Raw genomic sequence first — 19,323 nt, forward strand, 5'->3', positions numbered from 1 at the left:
TCCTGTGTCATCGCGTGACGTCAATATCATTTTCGGTCATATCGTTATATATGTACAAAAAGAAATGTCACGCGCGACCGCTGCAATTTTTCTGACTTACAAGAAAAAAGCGTGAGAGATGAATGGCTCTCGTCAGTATATATATATAAAAAAAAAGCGCACGACTTCCTTCCCTTCTCCTCGCAGTAACTATGTTAACACAATTCTCGCATATTTATATATTTATATATTTATATATTAATCTATGTATATATATAATGTCTCTCGCGCGCTTTTTAGCGTTTCTCACACACCCTTCCTCTTTCACACTCTCTCCATTTTTTGACATATTTATCATCGTCTCTCTTGCGTTCTTTAACAGCATTATCGCCGGTCTTTTAACAGCATTCAGAGACATACACGATAGTTACAAAGTATTGCTTTTTCTTAATCTCGATCGCGCCTGCCGATCGCGATCCGGCATAACAATAATAAATTTTGCACCTTCCTGCGACGAGCCGCATCGAGAATCCTGCTTCTATTTTCTTTCAGATTCTTTCATTCCAAAGACATAGATATTTAAAATTTGCACAAGTATAGGATACAATTTTTCGAAAATTCTGAAAATTTTAATATTGTTTCTTGTATTTATTTAGATCGAAGAAAATGTTAAGATATAGCGGACACATGTTTTTCTGTATTTTTGATACAAATTCTCATTATGCATATTAAATTAATTTAATCTGAAAATTATGTTTTAATTTTGTATTCATGATTTTCTACATTTAAAATATAAAGAAATTGCAAAAACTGTGCAATATGTTTCATCATTTTCCGTGTATAAAAATTCGGTCAAGTAAATTTTTATTAGAATCCTCTTAATGAGACTATTGAAAATAAAATAAAAGGCAGGATTCACCCGCGGCTCTCTTGCGCTCGAAGGAAACATGCGCTAAGCGTAAAGTTAACTCGAGTACAGGACTTTTTAACGTCGCATCGTTTTTTTCTTTTTCTCTCTCCCGTTTTTACGTATCGTTTTGTGAGTAGACGAGTACACATAGAAAGTGGCTTGCAACGAAAAATCTCCCGTTCGAGGCGTCGACAAAACGCTGCCGAGCATTTCTGCTACAAACTATACAATAATGCGCGCGTGTCGGATAACGGCATATTAATAGACAACTCAGTAACAAGCGCTGCTACGGAGGGGATTTTATCCCCTCGTGCTCCAAGAGCCGAGGAGATCATTAAGAATGTAATATCGAGGGGATGCGGGTTACCCGAGGCGACGTTCGAAAACATCACCGAAGAGGCAATCTTGCCTCGTTATTAAGTTCGATTAGTTTAAAGTTAATCACACATGTCCATGTTATAAATTGATAGGAATAAGATCAACTCCGATAACAAGGTTTTTACAGCAAAAAATATATATATTTCTGCACACGTGGAATCTTGGAAATAATATTAATGAGTCAGTTGTAGTCCAGTTTTCGAATTATTTGCATGTCAAATAAAATAAAATTTAATTTTTTAATTACCATGTGAAATTATTTCGAGATTTTCCCACCACATTTTAATCTTGAATAGATAATTTTTAGAGTTCTCTCAAATATTATTCTAACATATACGTTTCAATATGTGAAATTATATAATGAAAATTATTGCTTGATACTACAATAATTGCGAAGAAACAATTTTATTAAAGTTTTGAAGAAATAATGTCGACGAGCCCGTGTATTTAAAGCCCGAGGCCCTGATGACTGAGCAATTTGCCGCGTTTTGAATCTATTTGCTTGTTCTATTTTACGGAAGAAAAACAAATTTAATCATTGTATCGCATGATGACTCACAGATTATTAAAGCCTCATCTTCGGGCATAATGATCTGTGATTCATCATGTGATTCTCCTAAATAATAATTTAGAAAAAGACGATTAACAAAAAAAAACTTTCCTTAGACGGGATATTTTTTTGATAAAGAGTACAAGAATTTTGGCGGCATTATTTTACAAATATGAAAAATTCGTCACGATGTAAAATACATATATGAATTCTATCAATGTTCTTCTCTTTTTCAATTAATCTTTTTGTAAAGATAACTTTAATGTGGAAGATTTTAAAGATATGACAGTTATTGAGATTTGACTTAAATATTGCAAAATCAATGTCGTCGCTAAAATTCTCTGGTGAAAATTTCTTTTTAAGCGAGGATGTGAAGACTACTTTCGCGAGATAGTAGGCTATACACAACAGATATGTACAGCGATGTTAAGATTCACTGTAAGATTCACTAGCACATTCCCTTAACCGTTCGCTAAATCCACGTCAACTCGTCAACTAGTACGTACATTTGCAGTTATGATTATGTATCTTTTTTTTATTATATATCGCCTACGTGGAACACAACGTGGTGGAGCTGCGTGGGCTCGCACGTTGGCTCACCGTGTACCCCTATATATATGTATATATATATTATGCGTTATATTAATTTTTTTGCGTCTTTACTTTCTATTTAGTCGGTTACTTCATTCAATCCGAACCATAAACTTCGATCTACCTTTTTTTCTTATTTACCCAATATTGATAAACACCGACGAATTCAGCTATATCAGTTATAGAGAGGAGGGGTCAAGGTTGTACCCTGTAAAAAATAGACGAATTCAAAGAATCTCGGGAGAGAAAATCATCTAGAAATTAATATTAATAATATTAAACATCTAGAAATGAAAATTAAGTTTAAAAGTTTTTGCGAATACAATTAAAACACTAATAATTAAATACTGACGGCGAGTTTAATTCTGAATAATTTGTTTTTCTAATTATTGAAAAATTCCTGATTATTTCTGATGAAGATAAAAATAATTTGATACAAATGGGAAAAATTATGGAAGAGAATTCAATAAAATTTTGGGAAATTTCGAAAAATTTTAAAAATAAATCTCTGCATAAATTCTTGTTAAACCCTATTTTTTGTCGGGTACTCTCTTCGGTGGAGCGCGGGGAGGTTCTCTTCACAGGGCGATCCCACATACACGCGGTTACATAGGACTTTTCTTCTCTCGACGACACAATTCAAAAAATAATTTTTCATTTTTAGTAGAAAGATAGGCGGGGCATTTCTCGTACACAATGGTAATATTATCGTATTCCATTATTATTATTATTATTATTATTATTATTATTATTATTATTTATTATTATTATTATTATTATTATTATTATTACTATATTTATTATTATATTATTATTATTATTATTACTTATCGTGTTATCATATTATAATTATTACTATTATTATTATTATTATTATTATTATTATTATTATTATTATTATTATTATTATTATTATTATTATTTTTCTTCTGGACATTATTACTTCGACGCATCCCGTTACGACTGTCATTCGTCTCGTCACGTCGGTTTTTGTTACATGCAGATGTTACGTGACAATAGCAGCTTTTACTCGTTTACGTGATGCCTATTTACAAGTGTCTACGTTATCTACGACGAATCAGTCGATTCGTTTATACCTCAGGCACCCTCTTCTTCCACAATCGAAATATTCGTCAAGTTTAAAATCTACAAAGTTTATGCTCAAGTGAGACAATTGAGCGGATAAATGGGACAATGCGACAACTTTGCAGCGATAAAATTAATGACTATCCTTGTTAATAATTTTCTAATGACTATCATATATATAGTTTAATACTCTAGCGTTTAATTCACATTGATTATTAATTTTATTCTTGAAAAATCAATGTATTGTTCCATTTATCTAACGTCTCGAAGACTCCATTTGAACTTACGTTATATTTGAAGTATGAAATTATATGTAAAATAAACTCTATGGCTCTTAGACTTGACTTGATTTCGATTCTAGGTGCCGCAATTATACTTGGCTCCAATTATACGTTTGTACGCGTCGGTGAAATCGATGAGACGACATCGCCGATTGTACGATACGTATGCCGATTTAAAGCGATAGTGTATGTCTACGTCTGTACGTGTGTATGTATATGTTTTCTTGTGTCAATTGTGTGCGTAGGCCTGGGTCGAGATTAACGCGGCTATCCACTTAACGCGAATATCGCGCGTTTTCTCTTAACTAAAATTTCCTCCGTTTTCCACGCATTTTTATATCAAAACAAAAGAATATAGAATCGCGACGCGTCCGATATAATTTCACGACTTTCCCCATATTACTTCTCCCGTATTCGCGTATATTTCGGGGACGTAAATTCCTATTATATATCTTTATGCGTGTGTGTGTGAGAGACTCGTGTATTCTTCTTTGTATACATATAAAAAAGCAGTATCGACAGTTCCACTTGTGTTTCACGACCGTTCTCGCGCGCATTTCTTTTACACATTACGATACTTTATCTACATTTATCATTAAGTTCGAGTGTAGCTATATTTACAATTGCTCGTCTCGCACCTAGTACACCAATTTGCGCCATGTTAAAAATATCTGCTGTATATATCTATTCTCCACGTTTGTCTCTTTCTCTTTCTCTCTCTCACTCTCACTTGTCCATTCTCGGACGACGGCGTCCCGACTAGAGATGCGAGGTGAGGACATTTCAAACAGAGAGAAACCTGACATGTCTCTCTTTCATTTGCATTTTTTATTGAAAATTATCTTCTCCCTCGCCTCGCATCCTCTAGCTTCGACGCGCCGATCTCGAGATGTCTCGCTCCTGTCTCGCGTGTGCGTGCGTATAACGCGTGTCTTGTAGACCCTGTTGCATGAATTAACATCAGCTCGAATTTAACCGATGATCTGTGACGAAAGTCCAAGACACATACATTTCCCTCTCCCACTCTTTTTTCGCAAAAAACACTATCGATTTCGTCTCGGACGGCACCTTGAAGGTCTACGCACGCACTTTTATCCTTTCCGTCTCGCACCTCTATATGCGTCTATATTCGCCACTCCCTTTTCTCTCTCTTTCTCTCTCTCTCTCTTCCTTGTGTTTCTTCCTTTTTCTCTCTTTTTTCCGTATAAACTAATCACCATATAACAAGCTTTATATTCTTCATTTCGTTAATAATGCGACTAGGTTAATTTTGACACTTCGCGATCCGTTCTCACACTCGTCGTCTTCCTGCGCACATCAATCTAGAATTTAAATTCGATAGCGATCGCATATAGACGCGCTTATGGCACATCGATAGATTGCATTATCAGACGATTGCATTACGAGATGCATCGTTCGTCATCATGTGATAGATCTTTGCGATCTCCTGTCAACGACGAGTACGAGAGAGAAGAAAGAGACCGAGAGGAGGATCGAGGAGAGAAGGGAGCGACAACGCTGGCCGTTCGCACAAATTGCGATTTCGCAAATCACATTACGACGACAAAACCGTCCTATCGTTTCTTCCAAGACGCGCTAGCTCTCTCTTTCTCTTCCGTTCCTTCGCTTCACGCGCGAATCAAGTCCCAAGCGATACTTTGAACTCGCGTCGTGGCGTCCTCGAATCACGAGTCGTGCCGGTGAGTTCTGTTGCGCCTGTTGCCGCTCTTCCGCCTCTTCCTCTTGGTGTCGCGGGTGAACGCGACGTTACCAGGATCGTCGGCGAGCTGGGGATACCTATGCACGCTGTGGATATCGACGCCTTCGTAGCCGTCGACGGTGCCGCGACTCATGAGCTCGTCCTTCTCCTCCTTAGACCAGTCGCCTCGACCCTGGAAACCGGCCATTACCAATTGCTTCTCGATCTCCCAGGCGCGTTCGACGGCACGCTTGTGCGCGTGCTTCAGAATCCGGTGCCGCTCCTGTTCAGGATCGGCCCCGTACTTGATGACCACCGCTGCGTCCGGATTGTGCAATCTCAACTCCTTCCACGTGCCGGCACCGTGTTCCGTCGTCTCGTGCGTGGATACGTTAAACATCCCGCCCAGCCGATGAAGTTCCTCCATATCATCGCGGATCTTCAGCGCGTTATCCTTGACGAAATAGAAGACGTCCTGATCGTGCACGCTGAAATGCAGCGGCAGGAAGTACGAGTTGTTGAACACGGATGTGACCACGTCTTGCACTACACTGTTCACGCCGTCTACTACGCTCACCAGAGCCCGACCACCAACGCGCGATACTAGAATACCCTCGCCGAAAACTGCCCGACGATGGGCCACCCGCGGCAATAGGTTTCGCGTTTTCGGTTCCAGCTTCAGCAACGGCTTGGGCACGAAACCAAGATCGGAGAACTTCTCTTGCACGCGATTTACGATGCATTGCAGACCGGACATTACGCCAAAGTCCGGAGTCAGTTGCGGAGACGTGACGATGGCGCTCGGTTGATACACCATCTGCTTTGTGTATTCAGAACCAAGCATAGTTGAAATGTCGTAGCCATAGAGTTTCAGCCAACTCGCCAGATCCGTCATGTACTCGACGTTTTGCTTAAAGTTGATCGGATCGTTATTGCGGAAACGATAGATGAATATGTCGGTCGGAGTGGTGAGCTCGTTGGCCATTTGTTCCCAAGCAGGCGTCATCCATTGACCAACGGTTGGATCGTAAAGCCTCTTGTTTAAATAGATCAACTTGGTATTGGGATCGAAGAGACCACCATGGAAATCGATAGGCAAATAAAAGTCCGGATTGGTATCCTTGATAATCTTGCCGAACGGCGTGCGTCGCATCTCTTTGATAAGATTGCCATTGGTATCGAAAAGAGCGAGAGGCGAACCATTTTGATCTGTTGCGACGTAGAACCGTTGCTCGGATGTCTCCACGGTCATCAAGAAGTCGCGCGAATCGTAAAGGAATCGGAATGTTTTGGACAACTTCGGGAAATGCACATGCGTTATCAGATCCGGAGTTTTTGGATTCGCGTAGAAGAATTGAGTGATATTTTCTCGGTCGTCGTTCATCGACACCAGTCGACCGCGATCATCGTAGAAGTACCAAATTTGGAATTTCTTGTGCTCCGACGCATGAATCAGCTGACCGCGTGAGTTGTACCTGGAGGAAAGAAAATTAATAATATATATTTTTAATATATATATCTATTACAATATAGTATTTTTAGATTAATGTTGTTCAACAAAAAAAAAAAACTAAAATAACTCCGCAAAATTCGCTGCGAGAAAATGGATTTTTTGTACATACAAAATACTATTCCATATATATATTTAATTATTTTAATAACAATTAATTAGATCTTACAGATATACCTCTTAATTTGGGAAAAAGCTTACCTATATTTATGCTCGCCACGAATCACGACGAAACCGCGTCCATCGTATGAATTAAATTCAACGTCACCGTACTGGGCCACTCGATCACCACTATCATAGCCCAAGACGATCTTCTCATTGTGCTCGGTCACGCCAATTACATTACCATTTTCATCGTATGCATATTGCCAATTATTCTCGGTATCCGCTACCTCGAGCACATGACCGTCAGCATTATACGTAATCTTCTCCATTCTAGACCATTCCTTCTTCTCCATGGACTCCTTCCCGATCGTGAGCTTCCTCATCTTGATGCGATTGCGATTGTCGTACTCGAGTTCCATGCGAAACACGTCGAAGGATCGGATGTTCATCAGCACCGTCTTAACGCGACCGTGCTCGTCATAATCTGTGACCGTGAAGAATTGTTTGCTGCTGTCTTGCATAACTGATCGATTAAAGAGATTTCTGTATATCCTGAGATCACCAACGCCTTCTAGCACACCAAGATTCTGGTTATATTTGAGACGAAGCTGAGGCAGTTGTTTGCCGTTAATGTCGACTTCGATGCCGGATATACGCGCATTACCATCGTACTGATAACGATAATGAGCGTTATCCATGCCACTCTTGCTGCCAAACTTGATCTTCTCGTCCTTTACAATGCCAGCATGGTATTTGTATTCGATACGCATCTCAAAGTTTGGTTCGTTGATGTCGATGCTGCGCACTAGACTGGTTGTTTCTTGATAGGTGTAGTGTATTGAGGACAATCCTATACAAAATATTTGCAATTTTTAATTATATCTTTAATAATTTTATGTTTATAAGTCAACAATGTTTTTTTCTTAATCACACGTAGTAAAATTTAATTAAGGAGAAGAAATAAAGATATATTATTTTACAGTAATTAATACTTACCGGCAAGCGTAGTTTCGAGTTTTCCAGCATGATCATAGACGTAAGCAACTTTTCCGCTTTGATGAGGATACACCTTGGCAAGAATCTGACCGTCATCATTGTAAAGAATCTCGTATGGATGTCTGTTCATCGGCGAGTAATATTGATATTTGTAGAATCCGAGAGACGTTTGAAGAGAGAATGTATGGATGTGTCCTCTCGGAGTAGTCAGTGATTGCAATGCTCCCGCCTCGTCATATTGAAGAAGATAATCGCTTCCACGTGGCGTAGTGACCTTCAGCGGCAAACTGCTAAACATGTCTTTGAAGGCATACACCATTGACGTACCATCGCTGTACTTTATCTCGTACAATCGACCTGCTCTGTCAAAGCCATATGTTTCGCTGATGTCGCCCCACGTCCAACTAATCAGTCTGCTGAATCGATCATATTCCAATTCAACACCAGCAAAGATGCCATTTCTCGGTCCCCATTTAACGGGTCTAGCGGTTCTATCATATGTAACATTCAACAGTTCTACCCGGTCGTCCATAAACACAGCCACAGTGTTTGTTTCCCTATCATATTCGAGAGACAGCAGGATCTCGCCATTGACTCGGAGCTTCCTGCCGACCTGAGCGATTGCCTTCGAGTTTCCGCGATTTTTATTTCCTTGAATCTTTCGGAGGAAATATCGCCACTCGAAACGATTAGCCAGATCGCCAGCGATCTCTGTTCTCTGTTTAGCCGGCACGGGATAGCTTTCACCTAATAGAGGTTCGATTTCAGCCAGAATCGAGTACGGCATACTATCGGTGCTGACGGTGTGAGCCCATGGCGTTACTCTTCCAACCGAGCCATCGGCGAGAACTGTTGTCCTTTGCTCGGCCTCTCCGACCTTCGTGACAACAGACGATCCTTTGATCAACATCGAGATGGGCTTTCTGTTGTTCTGTCCAACTTTGACTATGGCGCCTTTCAGGCTAAGATCAAAAGTCAAGCTGATCACTTTGCCTGTGGGTGTCACTGCGCTGGTCAGTCTGCCAAATTCATCATAATTGTAAACATAACTGCGGCCGGTACTATCGAGCTTTGTCTTCAGCAAACCAGTGGGTCCGTGATAGTCGAAAGTAACGTTGTAATTATCGGGCGTGCTCAGTTCGTGCAACATCTTCATTCTGGACATTCTTAGTCTACATTTTTGTCCCTTTGTATTTTCGATCGAGTTCACTTGGCTGCTGTAGTCTCTTAACAAAAAGACCTTGTTGCCAGCCGCGTCCGTCACAGTGCTGAGCTTACCATTGCTAGTGTTAACGTTGTATGTGAAGAGATACACAGTCTCGCCGGTCAGAATGTTCTTCGTGGCAATGTGCTGGCCGAACCGATTGAATACGTAGATTTCTTGCGTATCAGGTGCGTAAATCTCGTATTCTCGCGCACCGCTCGCGTCAGGAATGCTCGCCGTCACCGAACGAATGCGATAGTTAGCCTGATCGCCAATGTGCACTACTCCGTCGGGTGAAACCGCCACAGCGGATATAGTATTAAACTTGGAGGTGGATGCCAGATAGTGATCGGCCTCGAAGCAATCGCAACCGCGCTCCAGGCAATTGCACTTGGACTCAGCACCAGCATACGGTGAGATCTTGCCGTCAGTCCCGATTACACGAACGCGATTGATCCTCTGGGAATCGCTCTCGGCGATGTAAAGGTCGCCCGATGGACCGAATGCAACGCTCTGTGGCATCACAAGAGTGGCGTGAGTCGCGAGTTCCGTGTCAAACGAGGCTGACGGAGAGGCGCAGTGAAGTGGACGACCGGCAACGACCTTGACACGACCATCCGGGGCCAGCTGGAGAACCATATGATCGTCGATCATGTGCAGCGAATTGTCCAGAGGATTGATCGCCAGTTCGGTCGGCCAGCGTAGATGAACCTCTTCGACGTTCAACGTTCCTTCACAAGGTATGGGTTTCCAGTGCGATTTGTGCATATGATTACCAATCACGGTGGTGATAATACCGTCTCTGTCGACCATTCGTATATTTGTGCCATCGGCAAAGTACAAGACATTATCGGCAGAGACGGCAACGCCCTTGGGATAAGCGAGTTTAGCGTCTCGTGCCAGCGCACCATCGCCACAATGAGCTTCGTCGCCAGGAAGACAACGTTCCCCGGAACCGACTACTGTCTCCCAGTTATGATCGGGATCCGTGTAGTCGTTGGTGTCGCGTACGCGAATGATTTGATGAGATTCCGGATCCGATATATAGAGAACGCCGTCCAGCGGGCTCAGAGCGATGTGATAACGATATGATACCCTCGTTGCACTGAAAGAATAAAAATATAAAGTTAAAAAAAAATTATAAAAGGTTTTAGAAGAATCCAAAGAGTTGTAAGAAGTTATTGCGTAAAATTAATCGATATCAATTACATACTTTAATCTGACTACAGTTCTGACTGTTCCATCGACGAGAATCTTCCTGACTAGATTAAAATCACCGACAAAAATGGAGCCGTCTGCTGCAGTGGCAAGAGCAACGGGCGCTAAGAGACGCTGCTTGGAAGCTTGCCCGTCGCAATCGTAACAATCCAACGGTCTCTGATGACCATCTCCCATCGTGGTGAGAATAACTCTCGGTTTATGTTTCAGATAAATATTTGAGCCGTCTCCTTTCTGCAAAATACCCTCGTGGAAGTTGTATCTATGATGAATGTCCAAGTTCCAACCGCCGACTTCCGAGATGGACATGTCGTGACCGCTCAACTTCGTCGTTTGCACATCCCAGATAATGTCCTTGCAATCGCTGTACTCATAGCCAACCTTCACCATAGCAGTCGTAACTCCGTAGACGCGTTGGCGGTAGACGTTCAAGCGATTCCATGCGTAGGTGAACTTGATCACTGGATCGGCTTCGAAGGTCTTCTCAAACAGTATACCCTCGATCGTGATTCTCAAATGTATCAAATTCAAGGTCGCTGGTATGACTTCCGGAGTCAGCTGCAGTTGTATGGTCGAGAGATAACCGGCCGCTCGCGAACTATGATATACTAGATTCAAGCCTGTTCCGGGTATCTGCAAGCTCTCCTGTATAACTTGAGACTCCGCCAAAATGGCGCTCTTATCCGGGCAGGCTCCTTGGAACCCGTGCTTCCAGGTCGCCAGGACGACAGGCTTCATCAGATCGTAATCGTGAGCGGCGCATGCGTGTGGAACATGAACGGGCGGCTTCTCCTCGGCAGTGCTCATAACAATTTTGTCGATTATGACGACCTGGAGCGAAACACATACATTTTACAAGCTACTCTAGAAGAGATAATAAACTTAATCATACATTCTAAAGATATTATTAAGTAATTCACTTTATCGCGAAATTTAACTTGGTTAAAAAGTTCCGCTAGTTTTGGCTGATTCAGTCTTTTCACCCAGGTAGAACATGAAACTCACAATGACATTATGACGTCACCATACCCAAAAGTCATTTTAGAGAAATCATAATGATCTCATTTGATACACTTTTGGCAATGTTTTGGTGACTTATTAATGTCATTTTTTATATATATATTACGCAATTATTTGTTTATTTAATTATTCATGTATATTTTAATTATGTTTAAGCAACATAATCTTTTTAAAATTATATAATGCGATTATTGAACTTGAACATTTATGATTCTTTTTGTCATCTTTAACTCATTTTTTAATCATTTTTGTTTAGGTAACTTTTAAGTGATAAATAAAATCGTGATGACGTCATTATGAGTTTCATGTTCTACCTGGGCAATTAGAACTCGAATACAGTGATTAATTGAAATTTACCTCATTCCAAGGCACGAAGACGATATGACTCTGTGGCTTGAAGGGAGATCGACCGAATTGCAAAGTTACGGCACCGCCGCCGTTCACCAATAGATCGAACCAGCCGTCATCTCTCGTAAGGGTGAAGCCTTCCAGCGGTGTGCTGGTACTGACCCGCACTCCCATGAGTCCCGTGCCGAGATGGGTAACGACGCGGCCGCGTATGACGGCCGATCGGCTGTTAGACAACGATCGTGTTACTCGCAGAAAAATTCGAATAGGATCATTTCTTTGTGTGCTTCGTCGTACACTACCAACAAAGCAACCGCTATTCTCTAGACTAATCTCAATCTACTACTGTTTTACTGTTCACAGTCCTTAGAAATTTTCTTTAGAGTGAATATATGCCGACGAAAAGAGATACTGTCACTTGATAACGAGATCTAATGGGATGTTTGTGAGACAGTTCCCCCATAGCAAAACAAGTCACAGTGATGTTATATACGATATTGTTCTGCGACAATTAAATGTCACAATGAAATCACAACAAAGTCATGGTGACATGCAAATGTCCGCTTTGTCACAAGTGTGATGTCACATCATTGTAATATTAAAATGTTATTGTGAGGTAATTATATATATTTTTTAAAATAAATTTAATTTATTCCATGATCTACATTTTTGATTTTCTAAATATACATACATATGTATATATGTATATATATATATTTGGTTTTTTAAATATACATGTGTATGTATATTTAAAAAACCAAAAATGTAGATCATGGAATAAATTAAATTTATTTTTAAAAAAACACACACACACACGTGTGTATGTGTGTGTGTGTGTGTGTGTTAGATCATTTTGCTGGATGTGTGTGTGTAAATTACCTCACAATAACATTTTATATAATATTACAATGATGTCATAGTGATATCACACTTGTGACAAAGCGGACATTTGCATGTCACCATGACTTTGTTGTGATTTCATTGTGACATATTATTGTGATATCACTGTGACTTTTTTTGCTATGGGGGTTAAATGTGTTTAATGCTAAAAATAAAAACATCATAGATATAATATCCATTTTAAAAGTCTTGTAAAAAATAAAAAATAGAGACAGATAAAATTAATTACTTATTTATAATAAGTATAATACAATTATAATGAGACTTTTAATATATCGTGGATCATATGTGAAAATTAAATTTATTAAATTAACGTGATAACAAAATTGGAATAGGGGAAATCTTATACAATATTTAGCTATGGATTCAGATGGCTTTGAAAATAGATCCTGGAATTATTGACAAATCAATGCCCATGATGGGGGGGGGGATCGCTATAATTATACGCAAAGTGCCGTTTTCTCGAGCGTTTAAAAAGACAGAAGTAATCGAGGTAAATTTGCATCTCGGATAATGCGCGTCCATTTACATGTGACAGCATTCTTTCGCCGGTTAATAAGTATCTCGATACCGGGTATCGATCGCCAATCGCGTATGCAAATACGCCATGAATATTCAACGCGACGTACTTTCGTCAATTCTGCTTCTCAGTGCTAAAGAGGGACCACTCGACTCTTTTGATTGTTTATCGCTGCACGAATAACGACGAACGTAATCGTTGCATTATTTTCATCGCGATGTTTCAGATGATCTCTCCGTCACTATAAACGTCATATAGTTGCCTCGTTTTTCTCGAACGAACAACGGAATACGATAATCGAACCTTCATAATCGTGCCTCTTTGGCACTGGAGCGTTTTATGGTCGAGGACAAATCACTCTACTTATATATGTATAGTCGATATATATATATATATATACATACACACGAATAACACAAAGTCGGAAGCTCAACGTAAAAGGCACGAAACACAACGTAGGAATCAAAAGGTAACTGAACCATGCAACACGAGAATGTGTTCAACAATAATGGAGGACAAAGTGCGAGTTCGAACGATCGTGGAATGTGTTCCAACTGTTCACATAGAGACTCTTAGATCATGTATATCGCACCCACCTCATTTTTAACATTCATTGCTCTCAAGGATTCATAAAAAAAAAACTTTGATCGATATGCCATCGATATTAATGAGAAAGGTTTCTTTCTCACAATCATAAATCTACGATTTGGCTTTTTCCATCATTTTGGGAACAACCGATATAATATAAATGCGAGGTGGAGAAATACATGATCGGAGGAGAAAGAGAGAGAGAGACCGAGATTCAATGAAATCGAATGAGGTCAAACTTCTCGAGCACAGTCGAATGCACACACGCACGGCTCGTCGTGATCAGGATGCAGGATGTATTTATGTACACATACGTGAGAGAGATATCAAATGCACGAAAATATTATCAAACAGCAGCAGGTTCTTTATTACTGTTACGATGGATCTTATTACGGATCCTCGTTCATTTAGTCGAGCTTTATCGACGTCTGGTTTTTCTTACCTTGTATTGAAGTGATTCCAGAACATACTGACCGGGCAGCACGGATAAAACAGAGCCGAGTTAAAATGATGCGATTAAAGGCGAAAATAGAAGAAGGAGATTGCAGGATCGAGGACGAGAGGTCAAGGATGCATGGGAGGTCGAAAGAAAAAGAGAAAGAGAGAGAAAAAAGTAGCAAAGGATTTCCAAAGGTGGGAATAAAAATATAGAGGAGTCTGAGGAAAAACTTTTCGCTTTTACGAAGAATTTCGATATGTCGCGTCTCGGGATTACTAGAATTTGCTGGTCCCTTCCGATGGAACCTGACGCATCGGGGAGAAAAAAACTGTCCGGTTATTGTATATAACCCCTTCCCTCCCCCTTAGTCAGTATGATGAGCGAAAAGCTCGAGGCTTAAACATGAACTCACACATTCACGCAAGCTCCACTCGGACGGACATGAGAAAGAGAAAAAGAGAAAGAATCGAAAGAACGGGACTTGGATTGATGTACCAATAGAGATAGGTCGTAAGGGATTGCGATAAAGACTCTGGGGTAAATAGAGAAAGAATGAAGAAGAGAGAGAAAGATAGAAAGAGAAAGATATTATATATGGATGTGGATGGTGGAGAAGGGGAGGAGGAAGAGAAAGAGAGAGGGAGGGAGGGAAAGGGTTAGTGCAGGATACACGCTCGCGCACACGTACGTACAAAACATATGTAGAAAACTGTTGGGATGTGATTTCACACGGGTCACAACAACGCAGATATAATATATTGAAATCTATGTATATGCATCCTCGTGTCTATACTCTGTCTGTAATACACGTGTACTGCGAGAGAAAAAAAGAGAGAGAGAGAGAGAGAGATATACAAGGATATGCGTGTATCTTGTAATATGCGCGCAAAGGCAGCTATAAAGATTATCGGATCCCTGCGAGAAAAGCTAGGATCCTCCTATGTGTGCGCGTTTCTTCCCGCTTTAGTTAAAAATAGAGATCGATCGGCTTTGTCCGACTAATCTTTCAACCGATTCGGTTCGAGTCAAAGGGATTGTACTCGTATTATTAATAACCTTTAGTTGTTCCATCGAGCATGCAACTTTCTCGACCTTCGCGATTCACAGGTTTTCGCTGGTTCTCCATTCTCCACTTCCTTTGTCACATAGGAATCTTTTGTTTAATTTAGAATATAGATGTGATTTCAATAAAATATAAATGTTAAGGCTTTATAGTAGAGTTTCTGATTTATAAGATATTCAACATCTCAGAAATTGGATTTCGAGTCAATCAAATTTTTATATAAATCTCAATAGAAAGCATTTAATAAAACTTTTGCCAAGAAAAAGTTGTTCCATATTGTTCAAGAAATCCATATGTAAAGGGAGCATGGTGAACACAAGTAATATCGCGTATAGCAATGTATTAATGTATTCCTATTTAATGCTGCCATTTTCTCCTGATCGCGCATGTGTGTTGAAATCTCCTATTTTCCTACTTCTTTATTCAGAGACACGCAGACTGTAGACGCAACATCGACATTGGGACGGACAATTTTCGCTAACGATTTCAACGCGGAGACGACGAGGATCATGACGACGACATGGTCGCAAGGACGAGAGGGGAAAGTCTCGCGACGATCGACGCCGAACTTACCTCTCGTTGAAGGTCTCCTGACGAGCGTAGTTCTGCAGACTGCCCTCGTCGATTAGGAACTTCATTCTCTCGAAGAAGGAAGCAGTAATGGCGGGTGGCTGTTTCCGTAGCAATATATCGATTGGCTTGGGCGCTGAGACGCACAGCTGGCTGCTGCGGCATATGTGATTGGAGCAACATTCCGGATCGGCACAATCAATGAGACCATCTGAAAGTCCCATTATTCTCCATTAAGATCGCAGAAAAAAGGGTACATTTACACTGATGAATGTTTTAATTAGAAGTATTTAATTTCGAATAAATAATCCAACTATAAGCAATTGTCTAAAATTTCAATTTACATTTTATTTCAGTCTCTAGTATTTTTAATGTCTTGATTTTAACAAATAAAATGTGTGGATTATATATTTAATAAATATTATATATATAATATATACGAGTATAATTAACGGTCTTCTTCTACTGAATCATTATAATAGATAAATTTATATTGGAACATGTACCTTTATCATTGTCTCGTCCATCGTTGCAGTTCTGCTCTAAAAGTACGCTGCAGTCCTTGCCGTCCCAACCGTCGTAACACTGACACTCCCATTGCGCGTCATTCGACACCCTGCACTGTCCATGGCCGGAACAAGAATTCGGACATCCCTCCATCGTGCAGTGTTTTCCGTTCCATCCGGTGACGCATAGACACGTGCCATTCTTGCATTGTCCGTGCTCGTTGCAACGAGGGTCGCATTGCTTCAGATTGCAAAGCTCGCCGGACCAGCCTGGCAAGCAGTCGCAAGCGTTGTCCACGCAGTGTCCGTGAGGGCCGCAATCGAGATCACACAGTTCTGAAACACAGCGAAGCGGGAAGCTGTAAAAGCGACTGATTCATCTGAGAGTACGCGAGTGTGTTAGTTTCGAAACGACACTCAGAAGCCGGGAATAAAGCAACGATCGTCTGACAAGTGAATAAAGCTATGAAAGGATCATTATAATCAAGAGACTGTGAAAATTACTTCGTAAATTTTCTCGCCATCTTTCTGACACCTGGAACACAGGAATCATCAGTTTACGAAGGTACGAAATAAGAATATGAGCATATCGATCGATATCTTTAAATCAATTCTATATATATCGTGCTTATAGATGTCTAAATTAATATTAATAAATATTGATACGAATATTTATCTGTAATTCTGAGAAACGCGTAATTATTATAATTATTTAAAAAGTATAAAAATTTATAAGCAGGCAATATATAAAATAATTGTTATCGAAAAGAAAAATGAAAAATATAAAAAATAAAAAAGAAAAATATAAAAAAATAAAATTTTAATTTATATAAGATAGAATCGACAAATGTAATTTTTCTGTATTTAAGATAAAAATTTTGATACGAACAAGCAAAAAATTGAAATTATTTTTTTGCACAAAATGCTCAATATATATAGATGTCCGCTCATAAACTATAATTACGTTTGTTAATTTGTTATCTCACCTTTCGAGCAATCATCACCAGACCACATGGGCTCGCAGAGGCAGGTCTGGGTCTCGAGATCGAAATTTCCATGACCGCTGCAGTCTGGCAGGCACTGCAATGCCTCCTTGTCCATTTGACTGCAATCAGCTCCCTTCCAACCCTTTTTACAGATGCACGTGCCCTCGGCGCAAAAACCGTGGCCCGAGCAAGTCGGATGTGGACAGTCAACCTCTTCGCAATACTTCCCCTTGTAGCCGCGTACACAGTTGCATTTACCGTTGGTGCAGTGGCCGTGGCCGTTGCAATCGGGCACCTCGCACTCGTCGTGTCGCAGGGAGCACTCCTTGCCCTTCCAGCCGGGATTGCATTGGCACTCGCCGTTTATGTACTCCCCTAAATCGACACGATGGGATTATTTGACATGGAATTATTTACGCGCGTGCGAGAAACTCGCAAAGTTGTTTTCGAACGGAAACTTTTAACAATTGAAACTCGACGGTGCAGCAATCGCCGCTGAGAAATCTTGTCTATACGCAAAATACTCGCAATTCAATTTGATTCCGAAGTCATGAAATTGCATTGAGTTATTGTTGTATTCTACTTTCCAATTCGACTTTATTTTATTTCGTAAATATAGACACACATATCTTGCCATATCCAGAGCACTGAGAGAAAAAAATTGGTACGTTGAGCATCAAAAAATTAGCATGTATCACGACTATTTGCAAAAATGCAATATCAAAGCAAGTGAAATGTATAATCGGCTTTGATTTCTATTTAAAAGAAATCAATATACAAAGCTGTAACAGGCGCTTGGTTTTTTTAATCGGTTAAAAAACTTCCCAATCATTATTTCTTTCTATTTCAATGGGATTTTAATTAAACTCGTAACCAATAACCAATTTTTGAAGTTTATTAAAATTCCAATACGGATTTTTCAATTTAATATTATTTCAACCAAACGACTGAATCCTATTATCGCGAATTTCTCAATATTTCTGCAATAATATAATAATAAATATATGATACATAAATAAACATATCAGAAAATATATTTTAAAAAAATAAATATGTAAATTATTTTTAATATTCACGGATACACAGTTAAAGGAATAAAAGACGGTTATTCAAGAATTTTTGATAGAAATATCTTTCGGCGATAAAATAAATAAATTCACCTCTTTGACTGCAAAGAACAGGGCAGACACTCTCGCTGCAATCTTCGCCACCAAAACCAGGATTGCACTGACAATGACCTAAGAGACATTCGCCTTTGCCACTGCAACCGTTCGGACAGTTATGCGTCATATCCTCGGCAATCACAGCAATAAACGAGACTTCGTGGGGATCTCCGTCGTCGTTGTAAAGCGACAGGAACCAGTGCCCTGGCTCCATGTACTGAGTTACCTCCTTCTTAATCGAAGGCTGTGAAGAAAACGTGAATTTATTATCTGACCAGAACTGCACGTTCGATTGTTGTTCAACTAGGGGGCGAGAAAAAAAATGAAAAAAATAGTCTACCAGAGACTATCAAGACTTTATGTAAAAGAGTGAAATAAAAATAGGGCAGCGGCACATACAATAACACTAACATGGGACGCCCTGGTGGTCCGAGCCTTGAAGCCGCTGAGAACCTCCAGAAGATCGTACTGCGTGTGCGTGGGCAGCGCGTTCCTTCGCGCGTATACGCCGATGCTGGCACCGCGCGGGATGCTGTAGTCGAAACGCACGTAGGCGGCCTCCGATTGATAAAACTGCATGTTCCAGTAGCCGTACGGCGGTATCTCCTTGCTGAGCTTCTGTCCTAAACTGACCTGGGCGAAGGTCGTCCCGTCTGGCGGGAAAGACCGCGCCGGGAAAGTTCGCGCACCTGCGGATCCATTCGTCTTGATTA

General features: G+C 40.3%; 1 protein-coding gene across 10 annotated transcripts in view; it reads right to left on the minus strand.

The window, feature by feature from the left end:
* Positions 1-4,326: 4,326 nt before the first annotated feature.
* Positions 4,327-19,323, minus strand: part of LOC105259560 (teneurin-m) — a 708,083-nt gene continuing 693,086 nt past the window's right edge. For 7 of the 10 annotated variants that reach the window (XM_025411464.1, XM_025411472.1, XM_025411471.1 and 4 more), the window contains 11 exons: positions 19,010-19,299; positions 18,608-18,854; positions 17,448-17,822; positions 16,462-16,797; positions 15,959-16,166; positions 14,326-14,352; positions 11,885-12,101; positions 10,503-11,338; positions 8,086-10,394; positions 7,186-7,939; positions 4,327-6,949 (listed from right to left, as the gene is read on the minus strand). In XM_025411464.1, coding sequence (XP_025267249.1) covers positions 5,461-6,949; positions 7,186-7,939; positions 8,086-10,394; positions 10,503-11,338; positions 11,885-12,101; positions 14,326-14,352; positions 15,959-16,166; positions 16,462-16,797; positions 17,448-17,822; positions 18,608-18,854; positions 19,010-19,299 — 7,088 coding nt within the window. In that variant the 3' untranslated portion in view covers positions 4,327-5,460. The remainder of the gene's footprint in view (positions 6,950-7,185; positions 7,940-8,085; positions 10,395-10,502; positions 11,339-11,884; positions 12,102-14,325; positions 14,353-15,958; positions 16,167-16,461; positions 16,798-17,447; positions 17,823-18,607; positions 18,855-19,009; positions 19,300-19,323) is intronic. The other 3 variants (XM_025411465.1, XM_025411467.1, XM_025411466.1) reach the window with 3 other exon arrangements.

The sequence above is a fragment of the Camponotus floridanus genome, unplaced genomic scaffold (genome assembly GCF_003227725.1).
Source record: "Camponotus floridanus strain SB8 unplaced genomic scaffold, Cflo_v7.5 scaffold4, whole genome shotgun sequence".
Classification (NCBI taxonomy): domain Eukaryota; kingdom Metazoa; phylum Arthropoda; class Insecta; order Hymenoptera; family Formicidae; genus Camponotus; species Camponotus floridanus.